The following is a 22,745-nucleotide window of genomic DNA, read 5'->3' as shown; positions in this document are numbered from 1 at the left end:
TAGTTTAAGGAGGTGATGTCACCAGAATATGAAGAGTGAGAAGGAAATGGTTTGTGATGAAGTCCAGAAGGGACTCCTAGAATAGGCTATTCAAAGTGGGTCCCTGGACCAGTAATGTCAACCTCATCAGGGACTAACGTTGATATGCAGATTCACAGGTGAACCTTGGACCTACTGAATCAGGAACTTTTTTTAAAAAAAGATTTATTTCTTTATGCACACAAGAGCTGGGATACAGGCCAGAGATGCAGGCAGTGAGAGGATCCACCAGAGACAGAGTGGGGAACAGAACAGGCAGATTGACTGAAATACACTGCTGAGGGGAGCAGCGGGCGAGACCGGAGAGGTCTGACTCGCCATGTGGGTTTCTCCCTAGCTGGTCAGAATCAGACTCGTCCTGCAGAGGCTGCAGATTGCTTCATAGTGCTGTGCTTAACCCCTTGCGCCACCAGGGAAGCCCTGAATCAGGAACTTTAAGGATGAACCTGAGACACTGTGTTTTTTTTTTCCTCCAAATTATGTCTATTGTGGTAAAATAGGTTTAGATTTTTGTATCAGCTCTGGGAGTTATAGGTTCAAACCTCTACAAATGTGTACTTTCACACCCTACCAAACATCCTCTACATATTCTACTAGCCCCCTTTCTTCCTAATAATAAACTTTTTTTTAAAGATTTGTTTCTGCATACAAGAGCTGTAGGCCAGAGGTATGGGGAGGGTAAGAGGATTCATCAGAGACAGCGTGGGGAGCAGAACAGGCAGATTGACTGAAATACACTGCCAAGAGGAGCAGTGGGCGAGTCAGGAGAGGTCTGCTGCGCCATGTGGGTATCTCCCTGGCCGGGGATCAAACTCATGCTGCAGTGGCTGTGGATCACTTCATAGTACTGAGACTTAACGCCTTGCACCACCAGGCAGGCCCAACAGTGCATTTCTCAGAGCATATTCATATTATTAAGTGTTGCACTATTGTATGATATTTTATGGGAAGGCTAAAAGATTATATTATTGAAACACACTTGGGTTTTTTCCTCTCTTTTTCTTAATATGAGCGATGTTATTATAAACATTCTAATATATATACTTCCGATGCACAATTTTTTCCCAGTCTGTCTATAACTGTCTAGGCACAGAATTGCTGAGAGTATGTACAAGTTTAACTTTATAATAATACTAAATTATTTTCCAAGGATATTATTTCCCATTTACATTCCCATCAATGCTGTTTAAGAGCTCTGGTTGTTCTACATCATTGCCAATATGGTTACTACCATGCATTTTAATTTTTGCCAATCTTTGTTCAAAATGGACATAAGGTTTTCTTACTGTAATTTTAATTCTCATTTCTCTAGTTACTAATGAGGGTGAAAATTTTAAAAAATGTATTTATTGACAATTCAGGATTCATTTTCTATAAAAGGCCTGTTTATATTTTTCACACATTTTTCAATAGGTTTGTTTGTTCTTTCTTATTGATTTGTAAGACCTTTCAAAATATGATTAGGATGTTAGTCATATAACATGTGTTATGAAAATAATCTTTTCCCAATTTGATTTATCTTTTTATATTATCTATCTCATCTTTTGATAATTAGATATTCTTAACTTTAGGGTCAAATACATTGATTTTTTTTCCTTTATAGTTTTTGTTTCCATAATTGGTAACTAGTTTAAGATATTGTTTTTAACCTCAAAGTCATAAAGATATTTTATATATTATCTTCTAAAAGTTTTATAATTTTATCTTTCACATTTAAGTTTTTAATTCATTTAAAATTGTCTTTAGTGAATAATAAGAAACAGAGACCCCATTTCAATTTTTTAAATTGAACAACCAGTTGTTTCAGTTTACTGGAAAATAAGACCAGCTTCATCTTAAATCAAACTTCCATAAATATATGTATCTGGTTATAGCTTGTATTCATGAGAATTTATCTACAGGTGTTTTGGTGTTCTTCTCTCCTAATCCTGTAGCTTATATTTCATTTTCTTGTCTTACTGAGCTCACAAAGCACTCTAATACAATATTGAATTGAAGTGGTGACCTTGAGTATAATAGGTGTGTCTGATCTTAAAGGGAATGCTTTCCACTTTCCACCATTATGTAGAATTTTATCATAAGGGTTTTTTGTTTGTTTTTTATTGTTTGTTTGCTTAAGAATTTTAAGTTTTTCAAAAATCATGAATGGATTGAATTTTATCAAGCATTTTTTCTGCATCCATTTAGACAGTTGTATGATTTTCTTTTTACTCTGTAAAATAAAGTAAAGAATATTGATTTTATAAAGTTAAGTCAAACTTGAATTCTTGGGATAAGCAAGGTCAACACCTTGAAAGTGACTCCAAATTGAGTAAACAGAATAATTTACTCTGAAAGAAAAGTTAACATAGCAAACAAAACACAGGGAGAAATTATCTTTAAAATAGGTAACAATGGAAAGATTTAGGTAGATTGCCTCGATAACAACAGTAAAACTAGAAAACTCAGCACATTCATTTGTTCATTTTGAAATAAAATCCATTCAGCATTTATAATACATCGGGAACTATTCCAGGACTTGAGATTCAATAGTAACTAAAAAGTTTCCTACCATATTTTTTATTAGATGAGGTGAAAGAAATAAATAATAAACAGTAGTTGTTATAAATAAATAAATAAATTGTGAAGTAATTTAGTAATAAGTCCTATGAGAAAAAGAAAAGGTAGGAATCCTAGAAAGAGACAATAAAGTTTCTGGTCAGCACTGCACAAAGTAGTTTAGTCCTTAAAAAATTATTTCAGCAACCATTCTCATTTTCACATTTTTTTACCCTTCCTCTCATTGTGTTTAAAATTGGCGGCATAATTAAGATCAATCTTGATGTATTAATATTAAGCTTTTTTATGCTTTTCTGAAGTTACCAAGAAATTTCTGCCTGAGAGAACTTGATATATTTTCATAAAATTTAAAACATAGACATATCCTCCCCGTGTATATAGTTCCACCCTCCCATAAGTAGAATATAGCAGCATCGGTTTGATCCCCGTACACCGGCGAGGGTCCCACGTGGTGCAACAGGCCATTCCTGCACCCACTGCTCCCCTCAGCAGTATGTTTCGGTCAATCTGCCTATTCTGTTCCCCGCTCTGGCTCTGGTGAATTCTCTCAACCTCCCGTGCTTCTGACTGTACCCAGTGCTTGTATAAATAAATAAATAAATCTTTTTTTAAAAAAAAAAGTAGAATATAGCTATTTTTTTAGAAATTCTTTTTTTTAAGATTTATTTATTTTTATACAAGAGGTGTGGTACAAGCCAGAGGTGTGGGAGGTGAGAGGATTCACCAGAGACAGAGCGGGGAGCAGAACAGGCAGACAGACTGAAATACACTGCTGAGGGGAGCAGCAGGCACGACAGAAGAGGTCTGCTGTGCCATGTAGGTAGCTCCCTGGCCAGCCAGGAGTCAAACCTGTGCTGCAGAAGCTGTGGACAGCTTCACAGCACTGTGCTCAACCTGCTGTGCCACAGAGGAGACCCAGAATATAGCTATTGGACATGAAAATTTAAGTTTGTTAACCTAGTCACAGGCAAACAGGACATATTAACCACAGAATTATGTCATGAAATCCAATAACTTTGAGTTCTGTTAGACAACATCTACTATTATCTTATTGTTCAACAACTACAGTTGCACTTTATATATGAAGAGTCACTCTGACACAAGGAGAGAGCTGAAACATCAGTAATCACTACAATGCCTTTCATTTGTTTCAGACCTTACACTTAAGAGATGGAACATTTTTAATCAAAACCGGCTGAATGCAATTGAAGAAAAGCTCTTTGCTAGCCCCCAAGACTTCTTGGAAAATGAAACAGCTTTGAAGTGACAATATTCCTGATTTGAATTCAGTCACTTAACATTGATGCAACAAACATTTTTCTGAGCAGTTGTAATGCCATACATTGAGCTAGGTGCCAGATAAACAAGTGGTAAACAAACAAACTTGATAATCTCTGCCCTACGGTATTTATTATCCAGTAAGGGGGAGATATTAAACAAGGGAAACTACAAATGCATATATAATTATAAATGATGCATAGGTTCTGTGAAGGAAACATGGTATTTAACAGCGAGACTAATAGGAGGTGCGATCGGGACTTTGGAAGGGCTGGGGCAGGGTTAAAGAAAGACTCTGAGTAATCCTTCTTTTAATGAGCATGATTACTGGTGAATCAGAATAACACATTCGAATTACATTAGAGGTCGTTAATGAGCTAAAACATTGAGTCATAATATTTATCCAAGCCATATTTTAGATAAAATAGTAACCAAACAGTAGAATAGTGATAGGTATCCCAAAAGTCCAGTCAAATTTGAAAAATATGTCTCTTCAGTGTCTTTATTTCCAGGCTTGGTAGCAAGGCAAATTAGCAGACCTGACAACTTGGTGTGTTAAAAGTGGGTCCCTCTTCATCATTTGGGCCTGCCCCGTTTCCCCAGATCACAGAGTCTTTTCTGCTGAGCCATGAAACCTATCTGGCACCTGCTGCCATTCTGCGAGTGTCATGAGGATTTGGCCTTCTTAAACCAGGCGGCTGGACAGGGCATTTCTATGAAATCAGTACCTCACATGGGTAGACATTTTTTTTTTCTTTATCCATTCCTCTTTTAATCAGAATAATTTGTTTTCTCTCTTTTTAAATTTTTTAAAAGATTTATTTTTTTATTTTATATATTTTTTACATCATTTTTCATTTTTGTAGAATGTATGCATTTTCACCTCGGTTATAGTCCCTGTGAAATTCCCACCACCCTTGGTAGACTGAAGAGAGTATATTTCCCTCACTATTCTCAAGTCTTTAGAGTAGCTGCTTAAACTGTTAATACTTTTTTTCAAATGACAGCCTGTCTGGTGCATTATTTCTACATGGGTCATAGCATTGAAGTCAATGGTTCCTGGTTGCTCTCTGGGCCTGGCTGAAGCCATCCAGCCATAAAGGGAGGACGAAAGCATGTCTGAGAAAGTTTGGGAATTTGAATCTTACTTAACACCTTCCACTTAACACCTTCCAACTGGTGTGAAATGTTTCCACTCTCATTTTGGTAAGGAAGAGAGACATTATTAAAGAAATAGATAACTCCATAGCATTTATATAAGGGAAGATGTTTGTTTTGAAATAGTAATTTATATTTGTTTTGTCAAATCAATAAACATACTTTGCTTCAAAAGTTAAATAGTATTAATAGATCACTTTGAACTCTTCACAGTTTCCTATTTACTTCATTCTACAGTTCTAAATAATATGCTAGTGGTTTTCAAAGTTTTTGCTCTTGGGATCCTTCACAGTCTTAAAAATTATTGAATCCTGAAGGCCTCCCCAGTGGTGCAGCGGGTTGAGCGCAGTGCTGTGAAGCTGTCTGCAGCCTTTGGGCGCTGGTTTGATCCCCCGCCAGGAAGCTATCCACCTGGCGCGGCAGACCTCTCCTGTCATGCCCACTGCTCCCCTCAGCAGTGCTTTCAGTCTGTCTGCTTTTTCTGCTCCCCACTCTGTCTCTGGTGAATTCTCTTACCCTCCCGCGCCTCTGGCCTGTACCCCAGTTCTTGTATAAATCTTTAAAAAAAAATTATTGAATCCCGAAAAGGCTTTGTTTAATATAGGAGTTATAGCTACAATTATCACACAAGAAATTAACACTGAGAAGTATTTTAAACATTTCCTTATCTGTTTTAAATAACAAGAATAAACATGAAATAATTATATCAAAATATTTTCCAAAATAAACAAAAATTTAATGAAAAGGGTGGCATTGTCTTGCTTTATTTTTAATAATGTCTGTCTTAATAGATGACAGTTTGATTCCCATATTTGCTTCGTAATTTAGATTGTTTATATATATTGTTTGGGTTGAAAAAATTTTTTAAGTTTTGGCTTAACAGATATGTAGTTCAAAAGAGAAAGGCTATTTTAACAGCATTTTCAGGGAATGTGGCTATTCTTATTTGATAACAATGTTAAAATTCAACTAAAAGTAATTTCTTAAAATTTAATTGCAAGTGAAATCTGAAACCATATCAATGAACTTTTTTTTTAAAACCTATTTTTTTAAAGATTTATTTATTTATGCATACAAGAACTGGGTGGGGTACAGGCCAGAGGTGTGGGGGGTGGGAGGATCCACCAGAGACAGAGTGGGGAGCAGAACAGGCAGATTGACTGAAATTCACTGCTGAGGGGAGCAGCGGGTGAGACAGGAGAGGTCTGCTGCGCCATGTGGGTAGCTTCCTGGCTGGGAATCCAACTCGTGCTGCAGGGACTGCAGATTGCTTCATAGGTTGCGTCTTAATCCCTTGTGCCAACAGGGAGGCCCCTCCATGAACTTCTATACTCTGTTATACTAAAGCTCATTGATCTGTCTTGAACTTTGAATAGATAACATCAAAGTTAACATTGGTTATTTGAAAAATGAGTCATGCAGAGCTTCCAAATGTTGACACATTTTATTATATAATAGACACAGATCACACTTGTTAACATCGCCCTTTATTTCATCAAAAAGTCTTAAGTATTGGGAAATCCTAAACTCATTGAGGGTAATACGAGCTTTCGAAAGCTCTTATCATTCCTTGAAGTCTCAAATTTTATCATTGGCAACAAATGCTATCAGTTATTTTTACTTGAAATGACACACTTTCTTCATTTTTGAGAATATGTCTGCTAAACACCCAAGTCTGAATAGCCATAATTTGCCAGTTGTTCTTTGAAGTTAAATAAAATAATGCTTTGTGCATTAAGCACCTAGTGCAACTCAGTCACATTAATGTTCTTCCATATCCAGCAGAAATGCTTTATACTACTTCCCATTTAACAACCCAGAATATTAAAAAGATAGGAGTTAAGGGGCCTCCCTGGTGGCACAGGGGTTGAGATGCAACCTGTGAGGCTGTCCACAGCCACTACAGCATGAGTTCGATTCCCAGCCAAGGAGATACCCACATGGTGCAGCAGATCTCTCCTGTCTTGCCCGCTGCTCCTCTCAGCAGTGTATTTCAGTTAGTCTGACTGCTCAATTCCCCGCTCTGTCTCTGGCGAATCCTCTCATCCTCTGTACCTCTGGCCTGTACCCCAGTTCTTGTGTGTATCAATAAATAAATCTTTAAAAAAAAGATAGGAGTTGAAAGTTGAGATTTAATAAAAGTAATGATTTTCATTGTTTCATGGAGGACATTTTCCCGTGAAACTACACACACACACACACACACACACACACACACACACACTTCTTATTTTTAACTGCAAGTGTGATTATGAACACAACGACCACCAGTCAGTTTTGTGGTAGTGCCTTAATTTGTGCTGCTAAAGAACCAGCAATATTACCGACTGTGGCTTTTGCACCATTAAACTAAATGAACACAGTGGAAAGGCAAATAGTGGTATTATATGAAATTATTTTTGTCTTCATGGAAATTGAACTATACTTTAAGAACCACTATAATATGCTTATGCTACTGTTACTTGGTATGCTGATGCCAGCTAATTTCTATTGACTTCCTATTCCAGAAAATGGGGGTTTAGTATCCCTTCACCAAACCAATACCTCCGTTGTCTCTTCCTGATCACCTCAGTATAATCACATCAATCACATTGCTATTTAAAAAAACTTTTAACATTTACCTTCTTGTTACTATGAAAATATTATTCCCTGCCAAACCCAGTGGGGCAAAAATGAAATTTTCTTTCTTATATAATTTTTTATTTTGACCTGGGGGCCAATTACTCTCTCTCTTTTTTTTTTTTTAATGTGCTAGTTCTGTGGGCCTATTAAAAAAAGAATTATCTCAATTCTACAATACGTTTATAAAACAACCCCTAAATAATCTGTTCCACATAGTTAAGCTGTCAGGCCCATTAGAGAAATTCTTCCTAATGCCCTTATTTCCAGTACTCCAATATGAAGCAGTGTTCACACAGCCTGCCTCAGCCTTCCTCCTGGGACATCTCTCAACTGAGCAGAAAAGAGGGTGAGACCTGCTGTGGGATCGAAATGCTTATATTCAAAACTTGAAATCTGTTTCCCTCTGTTTAGCTCCACCCACATCTTTTCCCCACTATTTGTATGTTTCTGCAGCCCCAAAACTTCCTGGGTTTCTGCTGCACAAATTTGCTTCATGAACAAAGGAATATGGAAGGAGGCACTTCCTTTCCATATTTTTCAACTCTCCTGGCTCCTCAATCAAATGCATCAGTTTTGGAAGCTAGAAATCCAAAATCAGTGTCAGCAGGGCCATGTTCCCTCTGAGAATCAGGGTAGGACACTTCCTTTAGTGAAAGTTTCTGGAGGTGACTGTCAATCCTTCGCCTTCCTTGTTTTGCAGCTGCATCTCTGCAATCTCTATCTCTGTCATCACAAGTCATTCTTTGTGTCAATCTCTGTCTTCATGTGGGGTTTTTCTCTTCTTAAAGAACCCCATATTGGATTAGGGCCCACCTTTTGACAACTTCACTGAAACTTGATTGTATCTAAAAAGATCCTATTCCAAAAATGTCACAATTGCAACTAATGAAGTTTCGTACTTCAGCTTACCTTTTGAGGGGGATAATTCAACCTGTAACACTCACATTTTTTATATAAAAGCTAACAGTATACATACGCTATTCTGTACATTATGATTAAAAATTTTACGATATATCTTGAGGTTCTAGCCATATCAGTACATAGTTATCTTCCTCTTTTTCTTTTTAGATCTGGCTGTGTTCCAATGTGTGGCTGTACCATCATTTATTTCATCACCCTCCTATAATGTACACTTGCATTGTTTCTAATCTTTTCCTGTTTAAATAAGCTATATACATTTGTCATTTTTATGTATGCAAGTGGATCCACAAAAGGGATTGTTGGATCCAAGGATAAATAAATGTGTAACTTTGGCAGATATTGAAATATGACTTTCACTGGGGTTGTTACATTTTACATTCCTACCAAGCAGTATTTGAGAGTGGACAAACTTTTAGGCATTTGCCTTTACATTTTAAATATTATTTTATGTATTATTTGTGCAAGTTTCTAACTAAAAGAAAAAACTATGCCTGAATAAAAATTTCTAACTTCAAATATATAGAATTAAAATGAAAGATTATAACTTATAGAATCATACAGATGGTCCCTGACTTATGATTTTTCAATTTTACCGTGGTGTGAAAGCTATATGCCTTCAGTAGAAAACATACTTAAAATTTTGAATTTTGATCTTTTCCCTGGGAAAGTAATATGTTATACAATATTCTCTTGAAACTTGGCAGCTACAGTGAGCCAGAGCTCCTAGGCAGCCACACGATCTTGAGTGTAAACAACCTTCTACCAGCTATTCTAGAGGCTCATCAGAAGAGAGGAACTGTGCACCCACCCCATTGCTGCAGGATTCTCATCATCCACCAATTAATTTTAGTTTGATTCTCCAGACATTTTTCAGGCCCAGTGCACTTTCAGCTGTGTATGTTAATGGTGAGAATACACCCACCATTCTGTTTTCCACCTTCAGTAGTCAGTAAATTACATGAGAAATTCAACATTTTTTTATAAAATTGGCTTTGTGTTAGATGATTTTGCCCAACTGCAGGCCAATGTAAAACTTCTGAGAACTATGCTATGCAAGAATGTTAGATAGATTAGCTTTATTAAAACAATTTTGACTTAGGATATTTTTAAATTATGATGGGGTTATCAGGACATAACACCATTGAAAGTTGAGGAAAAGCTGTACTTAGGTTATTTATGAGGGTTGGAACATTCCTGGGAGAATATGACCCATCCTCCTTACTATGATGACTCAGTAACTGAACAAATTAATTTTCAGTTAGCTAGGTCACTAGGAATGAGTGCACTCAACTGCACAATCCTTTAATACTCCTTAGATTATCTCCAAATAAGCAAAAGTAGCACTTAAAATATGTCTTTTTTTTTAAAAAAAAAAAAAAGGTTTATTTGTTTATACAAGAACTGAGGTATAGGCCAGAGGCACAGGAGGGTGAGAGGATTCACCAGAGACAGGAAGCTCTAAGTATTTTTAGGAGAAGTTATATTCTATATCAAAGATACTGCTCTTTGTGGTTTGGCTGTATTTGGTCTCTCATCTATCTTCTCTCATTATATCATTCTTAATAGGAGACACTTTCTAATTCCTAAGTAAAGCATCAGTGTGATTTGAATACTGCCAGCTCCACTCATTGCTGCAATCAAATCATACCCATTAAACAATGGGTAGTTTAATGTTCTAAGTTCATCACGGTTTTCTTCCCATGAAATATCTGAAGTCATATATGCTATTAATTCTCACTTTTGGCCATGTCCAATATTCTCTGCTTTCAGGTGGTACTGTGAAGGCAAGGAGCTTGAAAATTCCCCCGACATTCACATCATCCAGGCAGGAAATCTACACTCACTGACCATTGCTGAAGCTTTTGAAGAGGATACAGGGCGCTATTCCTGCTTTGCTTCTAACATCTACGGCACAGATTCAACTTCTGCTGAGATTTATATAGAAGGTAAAGCATAATACCCGTGGAGCATGGTCCTTACCAATAAGACATATACTTATAATCAACTTATTGAGGGCTTATTCTGCCACACACGTTTCTAGGCATTGTGGATATAGCAGTGAACCAAATAGACAAAAAATCTCTAGGCTCATGGAAAGATAGAATTTACATTGTAATGGGACAGATAGAAAATTAATGCATTAAGTAAAATATATAATATGATAGGTATATATAAGCATGTTGGTATAAATAAAAAGTATACGTGTGTGTGTGTGTGTGTGTGTGTGTGTGTGATGTTTAGGCTGTAAATTTAGATACAGTGTCTGCAAAAGACCTCATTAACCAGGTGACATTTGAGTGAAGATCTGAAGGAATTGAGGGATTGAGCCACAGCATATTCAAGGGTAAGTAACGCTAAGCAGAGAAAGCAAGTGCAGAATGGCCCTCAGGTGGAAGTGGGCCTGTCTTGAAGTCCAAAGATGTACCAATGTGACCAAAGTGAAGCGAAGAAGAAAGTATCAGATGATGTTCAAGAAGTGCAAGATGGGGTGGGAGTGGAGGGAGAGATGGAAAGAAGATCAAGTAAGTCTTTGTAAGTCATTTTAAGCACCTGGGCTTTTACTCTGAGGCAAGTTTTAGAGGATTCTGAGCAGAGACATAACACCACCTGACTTAGCTGTTCCTAGGGTAACTCTGGCTCCTAGTTGAGAAGATGCTGCAGAGTCTTGGGAGACACAAGGGAGAGCATTTGGGAGTCTAAGAAAGGCATTTGCATTAGCACCAAACTTACCTGACAAATTTTAGGAAAAAAGAAATTTATGTTCTTTCTATATCTATATATACCTAAGATTTTGTTCCTATTTTCTCATCCTCTGAGTTTTTTTCTGGGAATCATGCCTTTACATTTTTATCATCTATCACACCTTATGTAGGTCCTTGGTTTTAACACTAAAATATGCTATTATGATAAATATCCCTTTACCAATGAGATTATAAGGCCTCAACTATCCCATTCTTCTTTATATCTCTAATACTTTACATAGTAACAAGTATTTAGTGGACGTTTAATAAACATCTATTGAATAAATACTTGACTAGAAGTGTGTTCTAAGTTTTTATCCTCAAATTTTTGGCATATAATAAATACCTCCAGATTTAGCTCCATTATATCTTCCTGTAATTCTTAGCAAATAAATCCAGGATCAAAGCTCTACTAACAGTGCTGAGATTGGATTGCTAATTTTTTCCAGAGCTTTAAACACCCCCACTCCCAAATGAAGAGTCGCTTGGTAATATTAGGACTGGACGGAAGAGCATCCACCTACACCCACAATGTTTGGAATTCACTATGATCCCTTCTTTTATTTGACCTGTGTGAGCCAAGAACAAGAGGATTTATGAAAACCACAGCATATCTCCAGAGACTTCCCTGTTAGTCCAAAGGCACCAGCAGGTGTTCTACATACAAGAACACTTGGAATTTGGGCTTTTAATTGTAACTCTCTCACTAACTAGCCATGTGGCCTTGAGCAAGTCCTTCAACTACTGAAGGTCTGTGTCTTCATCTGTCAGATTTGGCGTTAGTGTATGGAATCACTGAGTTCCTTTCTAGGTCTAAAATCTATGGGTCTTCAAATGTCTAGGAACCTGTTCAAGAAATTATCATCTTAAAAATTTCATGTCTTATTTTTATTTTTCCAGGAGTTTCTTCTTCTGACTCAGAAGGGGACCCTAACAAGGAGGAGATGAATCGGTAATTATAATTTTCTCTTTTTGCCTTAGCATCCTCAGGTGGTGGAGAAAACTGCTAGTGGGTTAGTAGAATGTGAAGAGGGTGGCTCCATGAATGACCTCAACAAAAAATGACTGGAAAGATTGGAGAAAACTCTACTTCTTTTTGTTAAGTCTCACCTCACAGATTAATATTAATATTCCCAATATTTTAAAAGGAGATATAGCCTCTAATGTATCATCACACTTTTATCTACAGAGTAAAAAACAATAGCCTAGTAGCTCAGAAAATTCACATTTTCTGATTGAGTAATAGTTCTCACAAGAACAGATAGAGATCCTAAATTATACATGAGTCATAATCTTTTTACTAAACAGTTGTACTGCAATGGTAAGAGTAATTAAATGCCTTCCTGCCTTCCCAGTCTCGTAGAGGGGAAAAAAGAGCAAATATAGCAAGAGCTGTATTCCAAGCATATAAACAGTAGGGTAATAAAGTGTAATAGGCTGTGATGTAACCATGGGCAGGGTTGACAGGTCTTGGCACAAAGGATGATTTATTTGTTGGGGAAGGAGAAAGAGATCATGCTATCTACAAGAGTTGGTGATCTTGACCTGAATCTTAAAAAGATAGTAGATGGACACCCCCAAACAAGGGAGGAAAGGGCATTTTGATCAGGAGACTATAGACATGAGAACAAGAAACATTCATAATAGTCATTCTTTGAGATTATCTGAAACACATGGCAATATTTTGGAAGACTGATCGAAGCATACTTAACCGTGTTCACATATTATGTACTGTTCTTTAAGGACAGAAACAGTTCTTTAAATCTTTTGTGTGTGCCTACCTTGGAATGATAATTTTCTTTTAGCTTTTGTGGATATTTGGAAAATTCATAACCAGAGTAAATGATTTCTTCTTTAATGCCCTTCCTTATCATTCTTATGGTGTCAGCTCAATTCCTCCTTTTTCCCCGCCTGTTTGCCAGTCCCTTCCTTGCAGGTCTTCCTATCTGCTCCAACCTTTTCTCTCTTTCACAATCTCCAAATTACATCCTGATAGTCTCTAAATAATAACCTCTGACCATATGGTTCTCCTGAATTAAAAGTTTGTTATATATGAGAAAGTAAAAATCAAACACAAAGCAAATAGCATCTTTAAAAAATCTTTGCATGGCATACAAAGCCTTATTCAGAAGAGGAATAAACAGACTTTCCTGCCCCCTCCTCCTCCATGTTCCCACCTCAGGCTTTCTGCTCTGCTATTAGCAATCTCTTTGTTCAAACTATTCACTTTACTCGGAATGCACTATCTCCTCTGCCTGGCAATTTCCTATTAACTCTTCAAAACCCAGTTGAGTTCCCTAATATATCCATTGCATCCTCATCTTTCCAACTTTAAGGCTCTCATAACACAAGCATAATGGTTTTGAATTTTCATATAACAACTTAAAGCAAAAAGAATTTTTAGTTGTTTATTTTTCTTGGGTCTACTCATAATATTTAGGATTTAGCTTCAGTTGTGCATAATATAGACCCAAAATATCCATTACTTAAATAAGACAACTGATCTCATTTACATAAAATAATGAATTTGGTTGGTAAGATGGCTTCACATTCCACTAGATTCCAGCCTGCTTCCAATTTTTTGCTGCATCTCATTCCAAGTGTTGCCTCTTCTTGGAAGGAATGAAGGGTATGCCCTGCCCCATTCTTAAGGTCATCTTTCTTAAATGATGTACCTCACTATCACTCATATCCCATTACCAGAAAATAGTCACATGGCCACACCTGCCTGCAATGAAGTTTGGGAAACATAGTCTTAATTTGGATTCTATAGTCTTGTGGATTCTATTGAAAATGGAAGTTTTGGAGATGCCAGTAGTCTCTACATCACTGGGTAATTCTGCTTCTGAGAGTCCATCCTGTCTGGCTGGAGAAAGTCAATCTGTCATTATTGGGTAATCCTTTCCCCATCCAAAAATCCCTGGGACATATAAATAACCAGCAATGCTCTAAGCATCTTACATGAATGACCTCATTTAACCCTCTTGACAACCCAATGAGGAAAGAATTCTTATTTCCCCATTTTAGAGGAAGAGAGAGAGTTAACACCTAACAGGAAAGGAAGCCCATCCTGTCCTTGGTCATTTATCTCCTTAGGTTACTGGTGAGAGGCCCTGTCCCAGATCTCAAGTTCCCTTCAAGTCCAGTGCTTTCTTGTGTCCTGACATGCTTGGGTACTGATATCTTTAGCAAGAATGGGAAGCCTTTAACCAGAGGGGTTACCCTCCCCTCTGGACTTATGTTCTCCCTCTTGTCAAGTTCTCTGGCAAGATCCACAGACATGTCTCTTCTCCACAACAAAACTAAAATAATCTCCCCTCCACAGCCTTCTCGAAATTACTTCCCAAACCTCTTGCCTTTCAAATAATCTCTGATTTAATTTGTGTAAACTTCAAGAACTCATTGACGTAAGCTTTTTCAGCTATCTACCATGCCAAAATCCCCAAAACAAAGATTTATAAAGGTTGGTCCTTGTAAGGACAACATAGAGGGCAACAATAAAACAAATTTCAAAAAATTCTCTTCCGCACATGTTTTGTCATAGCACTTGTCTTGAATCTCAGTTAATTGTGGAATATGTCTGACACCCCAGCCACCCTGAGAACAACTAACCTGAGGACAGTAATAGCATCTTATTTTCCTGTTTGCATTGCCTAATAAAGTATGTGGCAAAGAAACCCTCGGTAAGAGTTTGTAGAATATTGTTCATGAAAAATTTTATTATGTCAGACTGTAAGCAATAATGGCATTGTCAGAATTGCTGAAAGAATTTTCACAATGATGATTCTGCTTTATCGCTTTATCTGTTTTAATTATTATCCAGAATCCAGAAGTCAAAAGAGGTGTCATCTCCTTCCGCTACCTCTGCAGCCATTCCTTCAGCAGTTCCCCAAACCCAACCTGTGAGGGTCCAGCCCAGTGTGTCAACCGTTCAGCAGGTACAAGAGTCTAAATGAAACACAAGTACCTTCACTGTGAGAGGCAGGCACTGTCACCAGAACCCACACATATAACATCATCTGTTACAACTTCATGATGATCTTGGGTAACATGTTCCTTTGGTCATGATCATCACTTTCTAAATCTGATCTATAATATCAGTGGTTACTATAATAATGCATGCTCATTGCAAAAACAATCAAAAAGTACAAAAGCGTATTACGTAAAAACTTTAGGGGAGGTTCTACTTTTGTGTCCACATTCCTCAGAGATACTTCCTATTATTAATTTGTAGCAGTAGGGTCCAGGCATTTTCTGTACATATATATGAATATATATGTGTGTGTGCATACATTAAAAATACAAAATCATAGTAATCCAAACATGTTTGTAATATGCTATGGTTTTATTTGTTTATTGGTGATAAATATATTTAAATATATTGATAAAAAAACTTTAAAAAAATTTTAAACAGGGTTACTTATCTAATATATTTACTAATGTGAGGGATCATATTTTTGTTTTAATCCAGTCGTTTTCAAGCTGATCTGTCAGCCCCAGAGGTTATACAGAATCTCTCCGAGGACTTAGGGTTTATTACATAAATGCATATAATTACATGGCTCTATATTTCAAATCTGTCTTCCCTGTATCCATATCACTAGTAGATACTTCTAGCACATATTTATAACCATGACAATAAATTCAGTCTAAAACTTGAATTCTGTGATTTATAGACTGGGAAAATATCAGTCTTTTTATTTTGTATGATACTTCAAATTCTGTAGATTTGATACATCTTGTGTATAAACTAATAACCTTAGTGACAATGAATCTCTTATTGGTTCCCTTCTAACAGTGTCAGAGCCCTACCAACTATTTGCAAGGCTTGGATGGAAAGCCCATCATTGCAGCTCCTGTGTTTACAAAGGTAACCAAAGTATTACTTCTTTCTGTCCTGGCTTTAAACATAACACAATAGGGCCTTCCTGGTGGTGTAATGGGTTAAGTCTAGGCACTGTGAAGCTACTTTACCACAAGTTTGATCCCCGACCAGGGAGCTGATCCACAAGGTCCAAAAGACCTCTCCTGGCTCGTCTGCTGCTCCCCTCAGCAGTGTATTTCAGTAGATCTGCCAGTTCTGCTCCCCACTCTGTCTCTGTGAATCCTCTCACCTCTCCCCACCTCTGGCCTACACCCCCACTCTTATATGCGTAAATGAATAAATCTTTTTTTAAAAATACCACAATATGCAAACAAAGTAGTAAGAGCCAAAATTTACTGGGTTTGTGTGAGAATTTTGGGCTCTTAAGTATAATATAGAGTTTGGGGGTTTGGGGTGTTGTAACTGTTTACTTAAAGTCCCTAATTTTCTTGCTTAATCACAGTTTGTGTAGTGAGAGAAATGTCTTCCACACTCACCACATATCTCTATGGTCCCATCACTGTTAAACACAGTAGCAACTCTGAGGGATGAAGTTATAAGTTTCTAGACACTCATGACACCAAAGGTTTCTCTTGACTTACAAGAGAATCTAGTTTCAGGTAAATGTCTTTGGTGCTTTGGAGTTAAATGCTCTTAAAAGGCTTAACAGGAAGCCTTACTCTAGGACAAAGAGCTTTTATTGTCTAACCATGGCAACCATTGGGGTGGTATCAAATTTTGAGTCTCTTAGTCTTTGTATTTAGAACTGGGAAATTACTCAGGCACTTTCATTTACAAATGAAAAAAACCAAGGGAGATTAAACAATTTACTTAACATCACAGGACTAGTTAGTGACAGAGTCAGGAGTAGAAATAAATTCTTCTTTTTCTCAGTTTACTGTTCTTACCTTTATGTAACTTAGATTTTATGTATATGTGACCAAAAACAATAGATTCAAAGTTGAAATATTGGATTCTTTTGGTATTATGAAGACCAAGTTGATGAAATCTCTTCTTAGATTTATAATTTGTTGTTCGTATGAAGGCCAAACCTAGACCCAAAGAGATTTTGTCCTCTCAGATGTATGCTTTAGTTTAGAGCAGTGGTTCTTAATCAGGGTTAATTTTGTCCCTCGAGGGACATTTGGCACTGTCTAAAGACGTTTTGGTTATCATACAGTGCTACTGGCATCCAGGGATGCTGCTAACCATCCTATGGTACATAGGTTGACAGTCTCCCACAACAAAGAATTATCCAGCCCAAGATGTCAATAGTCCTGAAACTGAGAAATCCTCGTTTCAATCAAAATGGCAAAAAAAAAAAAAAAGGCATCTTTTCCAATGAGTACTGATCCTAAAGGAAGAAATAAATTCCCAGAAACATCAATGTTAAGGACATTCTACCATATCATGCTCATCCAAGATAGTTTCCCTCAATCAGTCTAGACTGAGACATGTTTATCCATACCCCTGTCATTTGGGCATACTTATATAAAACAAGATGCCTCTTGATTTTTCAGGTTCATTACTTGTAACTTGCTGTTGGAATTTCAGCTTTGGTATTTTCAAAAACGTGAAGTAGGAAAGCAACATGTTGTGGCTTGGCGCATACAAGATTTCAATGAGGGATTACCAGGGTGTGTGTGTGTGTGTGTGTGTGTGTGTGTGTGTGTGTGTGTGTGTAATCTAGCTAATAGAGCTACTTTTGTTTCTTATTTCACTGCTAAATCACCTAGCCTTAAAGCAGGGGTTACGTGCCTTAGAAATCAGGATGCTTAAATTTGTCATGCCCAATTATCACACCCTAAAAACAGTGCTAACTCTTCAAAGGCAACTCAACCATAGAAAAATTTATAAGCAGCCCCCAACTGAAGTTCCCTCTTTCCCACCATTTACCTAGCCAGACACCAGAAAGGTATCTCTACCTCCAATTTCAAATCTGTCTTCCCTGCATTCATATCACCTAGTGCATACCTTTATTACAATACTTAACACAATAATAAAACTTTATTTTTTCCTGTCTCTCCCAAGCACTCTGTAGGTTATCTATTATACATAGGGAGGAGTTCATAAAAGTAATAATAGGTTCAAACTGGGTTTTATTATTTAAAAATAATCCAAAAGGACTTACTTCTTTGACTTCCCATGTGCTGATTAGAACAACAAGGTTAGCTGCTTTGTATGTTGATTCTGATTAACTCCTTCTAATTAGATGCTTTAATGGGCAGATACAGTTGTGCCTTTGATAAATAGAAATGGGTGAATAAATTAATCATTAGTGTATGTAGGTTGTTAGCTAAAATCTCAAAAAAGCATTGGGCCTGTGGTGGCGAAAAAGGTCTTTAATACAGAGACCCAAACTCTGAGGTTCTCTTGGACCTTAGGATGTGAGGTTTTGCCTCCATAAATGGATCAGGGTTGTTCAGACCTAGGGCAGGATAGGTTGTGGCTCAGGTTCCAGAGAGACTTATCAGCAACGTGTGCTTGCGTTAGTTTCCGTCAGTGAGAGCAGCACTGAGGTCATAGTCACTGCCAGTATCATTAGCAAATTTCTGAGTCAGAGCCACAGATGATGGTAGTCACGTGATATGAGCCAAGATAACTGATCATTTGCATATGTTTGTTCAGGTTATTCCGTGCTCTTTTTACTTCTTTAGGGACTGCTGGCATTCCAACCCGTATGACTCACTTTCTATACTGCCCAACAAATCACTTCTTTGCCAGTAATGGCAAGAAGCCATGTCTTTTTAAAGACAGCAGATTTGTTTAATTCTTTGTGTCTCTTCTGGTGATAGGAAAATACTGGAATTATCTTCGTTTTAAAGAAGTTTAAAGTAAAAGGGAGGGTGGTCGAGTTTGAGCAAACACTGGGATACTATATGTCTGTTCTGAGTTATTCAGGTGATACCTCTGGTTTTAAACACTATAGACATAGACAATCTTCCATCCTCTACACAGAATCAAAAACCCTTTTCCTCTGTTTGGGGGAGACAAGGGGCAGTAGTCACACTTCTTGAGTGGAAAAGGAGGTAGTTGATCAAATTAGAATCTTACTCCGCTCGCTGCTCCCACTCCAACAGCAGCTGCTCTGGCGGGCTGTCAAGGCTGCGGCAACCTTGGCTCCAGCTGCTTCAGCAGTAATTTGAAGAGTGCAAGGGGGCAGGGGAAGTGAGAATTTGAAGAAGAGCACTGCATTATATAATAGCAGAAGCAGGAAACCCTGAAATAACTGGGCCTTAAGCCGGATCCAGATTTCTGAAGATTGCGTGGGTCCCTTTCCCCAACCCAACAATTCCAGAGGCTTTTCTAACTCAACGATCACACAGGACACCTTGCCAATCAAGAGGCAAAAGGGTTTTCAAACAGTTCTTTATCAGTAAAAACTACTCTGAGTCAACTAAAGCACAACTAAAGCACATTCCCTTGTAGCATCTACCAACTACAAAAAGGTCAACTGGATTAAAAAAAAAAAAGAAGTGCAGAGTCTCCCTGGTGGCACAAGGGATTAAGACACAACCTATGAAGCAATCCGAAGCCCCTGCAGCATGAGTTCGATCCCTAGCCAGGGAGAAATCCACACGGCGCAGCATACCTCTCCTGACTCACCCACTGCTCCCCTCAGCAGTGTATTTCAGTCGATCTGCCTGTTCTGTTCCCCACTCTGTCTCTAGTGAATCCTTTCACCCCACCATGCCTCTGACCTGTACCCCAGTTCTTGTATGCATAAATAAATCTTTTCTTTAAAAAAAAAAAGTGCAATGACAACATGAACCTAGTAGCAGATAAGGGACATGCCTTTTCTCAATGATATCCCTCCATTGTATAGGTGGGTATAGCTTAGTAGTAAGCAGGAACTGTACCCTTTCAACCCTTTCAACTCACAGTTGCAGCCTTTGGCACAGTGCTTGGCACAAAGCAGACACACAGTAATATTTATTCAGTGGTGAATAACTTTCATTTCAATTAAGAAGGAATTGTCATTTTCATTGCTTTGTTGTTTCAGAAGAATAGAACAGAAAAGTCTAATAACATGACCTTAGAAGACATGCTTCTCAGGCTCTGTGTTGCCAGTCACCCTACAAAGACTGTCCCCTCCCAGAGATCAATATGGTGATGAAACACAGGAGAGATTTGCACTTGGATATTGTTTATCTCAGGAGGTTACAGACCTTTGGATATAGTGACTTTAGTCCAGATCCATAATTCCTAGTTAAGACTAATTTAATCTTGTTTATTCATCTTTAGGGAAACTAGTTATGTTCAAGGCTGTCTACATCGTGCCATTAGTAATAGCCCAAGATCTACTGCTGTATTAAACATGTCATCTCGGTGTTCAAAATGTATAACTCTTTAGATTCTGCTGTGCAGCAATGAGAGCCAATTTCTTCTTGTGAAGCTTGTATAGTAAAGCACAATTTTCAGCAATAACAACTATCATCCGCCTTCAAACTATAGAGCTGCTACTTTTATTTTTTTTTTTTTTATTTATTTTTTTTTTAAAATATTAAATTTTATTTTTATATTCCCCATACAATTGCAAACGCCCCATTCTGACCCCAATCCTTCCCCTCCCGCCCCCCACCCCCCAAAAAGTGTCTCTGGTTCATAGTTTTTTGTTGATTTTGATTTTCACTTTCTTATATTCATTTTCCTGGTCCCTTATTTAAGTTTTCTAGATTCCTGCTATGAGTGAGACCATCCGGTATTTTTCTTTTTCTTTTGGCTTATTTCGCTGAGCATGATCCCTTCCAGTGCCATCCATGTTGCTGCAAATTGCATGTGTTTATCTTTTTTGAATGCTGAGTAATATTCCATGGTATATATGTACCACATCTTCTTGATCCAGTCATCTATTTTTGGGCATTTGGGTTGTTTCCAAAGCTTAGCTATTGTAAACTGTGCTGCTATAAACATAGGAGTGCAGGTGCTCTTTGGAATTGATGTTTCTGTGTCCTTTGGGTAAATACCTAGGAGTGGAATTGCTGGATCATATGGAAGCTCTATGTTTAGTAGGTCCAGAAATCTCCACACAGCTCTCCATAGTGGTTGGACCAGTTTGCACTCCCACCAACAGTGCACAAGAGTTCCTTTTTCTCCACATCCTCGCCAACATTTGTTGTTGCTAGTTTTTTTAATATGTGCCATTCTCACTGGTGTGAGATGGTATCTCATGGTAGTTTTGATTTGCATTTCCCTGATGACAAGTGATGTTGAACATTTTTTCATATGTCTGTTGGCCATTTGCATTTCCTCTTCAGAGAAGTTTCTTTTTAGCTCTTCTGCCCATTTTTTGACTGGATTATTTTCTTTGTTGTTGCTGAGTCTCATCAGCTCTTTGCAGATTTTTGTGATCAGTCCTTTATCATTAGTGTTGGGTGCAAAAATGTTCTCCCAGTTGGTGGGGTTTCTCTTTGTTTTTGTTATTGTCTCTTTTGCTGTGCAGAAGCTCTTTAATTTGATGTAGTCCCAGCTGTTTATCTTTCTCTTCACTATCACTGCTTTGGGTGATGTGTCTGTAAAGATGTCTTTGATGTGCAAATCCCGTAGTGTTTCGCCTATATTTCCTTCTATGTATTTTATGGTTTCAGGTCTTATGTCTAGTTCTTTAATCCATTTTGAGTTGATTTTTGTGTATGGTGTGAGGTAGTGGTCAAGCTTCATTCTTTTGCATGTAGCGACCCAGTTTTCCCAGCACCATTTATTGAACAAACTTTCTTTGCTCCAATGCATAGTCTTTGCTCCTTTGTCAAAGATTAGTTGACCATAAATCTGTGGGTTTATTTCTGGATTTTCTATTCGATTCCATTGGTCTGTATGTCTGTTCTTGTTCCAATACCATGCAGTTTTGATGATTATGGCTTTGTAGTAGAGTTTGAAGTCTGGGAGTGTGATGCCTCCATTTCCTTCTTTTTTTTTCAGTAGAGCTTTGGCTATTCGGGGTTTTTGGTGATTCCATATGAATTTCATCAATAATTGTTCTATTTCTTTGAAGAATGCCATTGAGATTTTGATTGGAATAGCATTGAATCTGTATATTGCTTTTGGTAGGATGGCCATTTTAATAATGTTTATTCTTCCAATCCATGAGCAGGGGATGTCTTTCCATTTCTTTGTGTCTTCTTCTATTTCTTTTAACAGTGTTTTATAGTTTTCTTTGTATAGGTCCTTTACCTCTTTTGTTAGATTTATTCCCAAATATTTGATTTTTTTTGTTTCGATAATAAAAGGGATGGTTTTTTTGATTTCTTCTTCTTCAGATTTATTGTTTGTGTATAGGAAGGCTACTGACTTTTGCGTGTTGATTTTGTATCCTGCCACTTTACTGAATTGATTGATGAGTTGAATTAGTTTTTCTGTGGAGATTTTGGGGTTCTCTATGTATATTATCATATCATCTGCAAATAGTGATAGTTTGACTTCTTCTTTTCCTATTTGGATGCCTTGGATGTCTTTCTCTTGTCTTATTGCTCTGGCTAGGACTTCCAATATTATATTGAAAAGCAGTGGTGAGAGTGGACATCCTTGTCTTGTTCCAGATCTTAATGGAATTGCTTTCAGCTTTT

At 37.4% G+C, this 22,745-nt stretch overlaps 1 protein-coding gene across 1 annotated transcript in view; it reads left to right on the top strand.

The window, feature by feature from the left end:
* MYPN (myopalladin) overlaps positions 1–22,745 on the top strand; it is a 71,298-nt gene that overhangs the window by 7,081 nt on the left and 41,472 nt on the right. Inside the window, exons 2-5 of the mRNA XM_037495915.2 lie at positions 10,348–10,523; positions 12,219–12,270; positions 15,142–15,256; positions 16,117–16,188. Coding sequence (XP_037351812.1) covers positions 10,348–10,523; positions 12,219–12,270; positions 15,142–15,256; positions 16,117–16,188 — 415 coding nt within the window. The remainder of the gene's footprint in view (positions 1–10,347; positions 10,524–12,218; positions 12,271–15,141; positions 15,257–16,116; positions 16,189–22,745) is intronic.

The sequence above is a fragment of the Talpa occidentalis genome, unplaced genomic scaffold (genome assembly GCF_014898055.3).
Source record: "Talpa occidentalis isolate TD23 unplaced genomic scaffold, MPIMG_talOcc4v2.1 talOcc4.8, whole genome shotgun sequence".
Lineage (NCBI taxonomy): Eukaryota > Metazoa > Chordata > Mammalia > Eulipotyphla > Talpidae > Talpa > Talpa occidentalis.
Note: the sequence above shows the minus strand (reverse complement) of the source record. Positions and strands in the feature narration are given on the sequence as shown.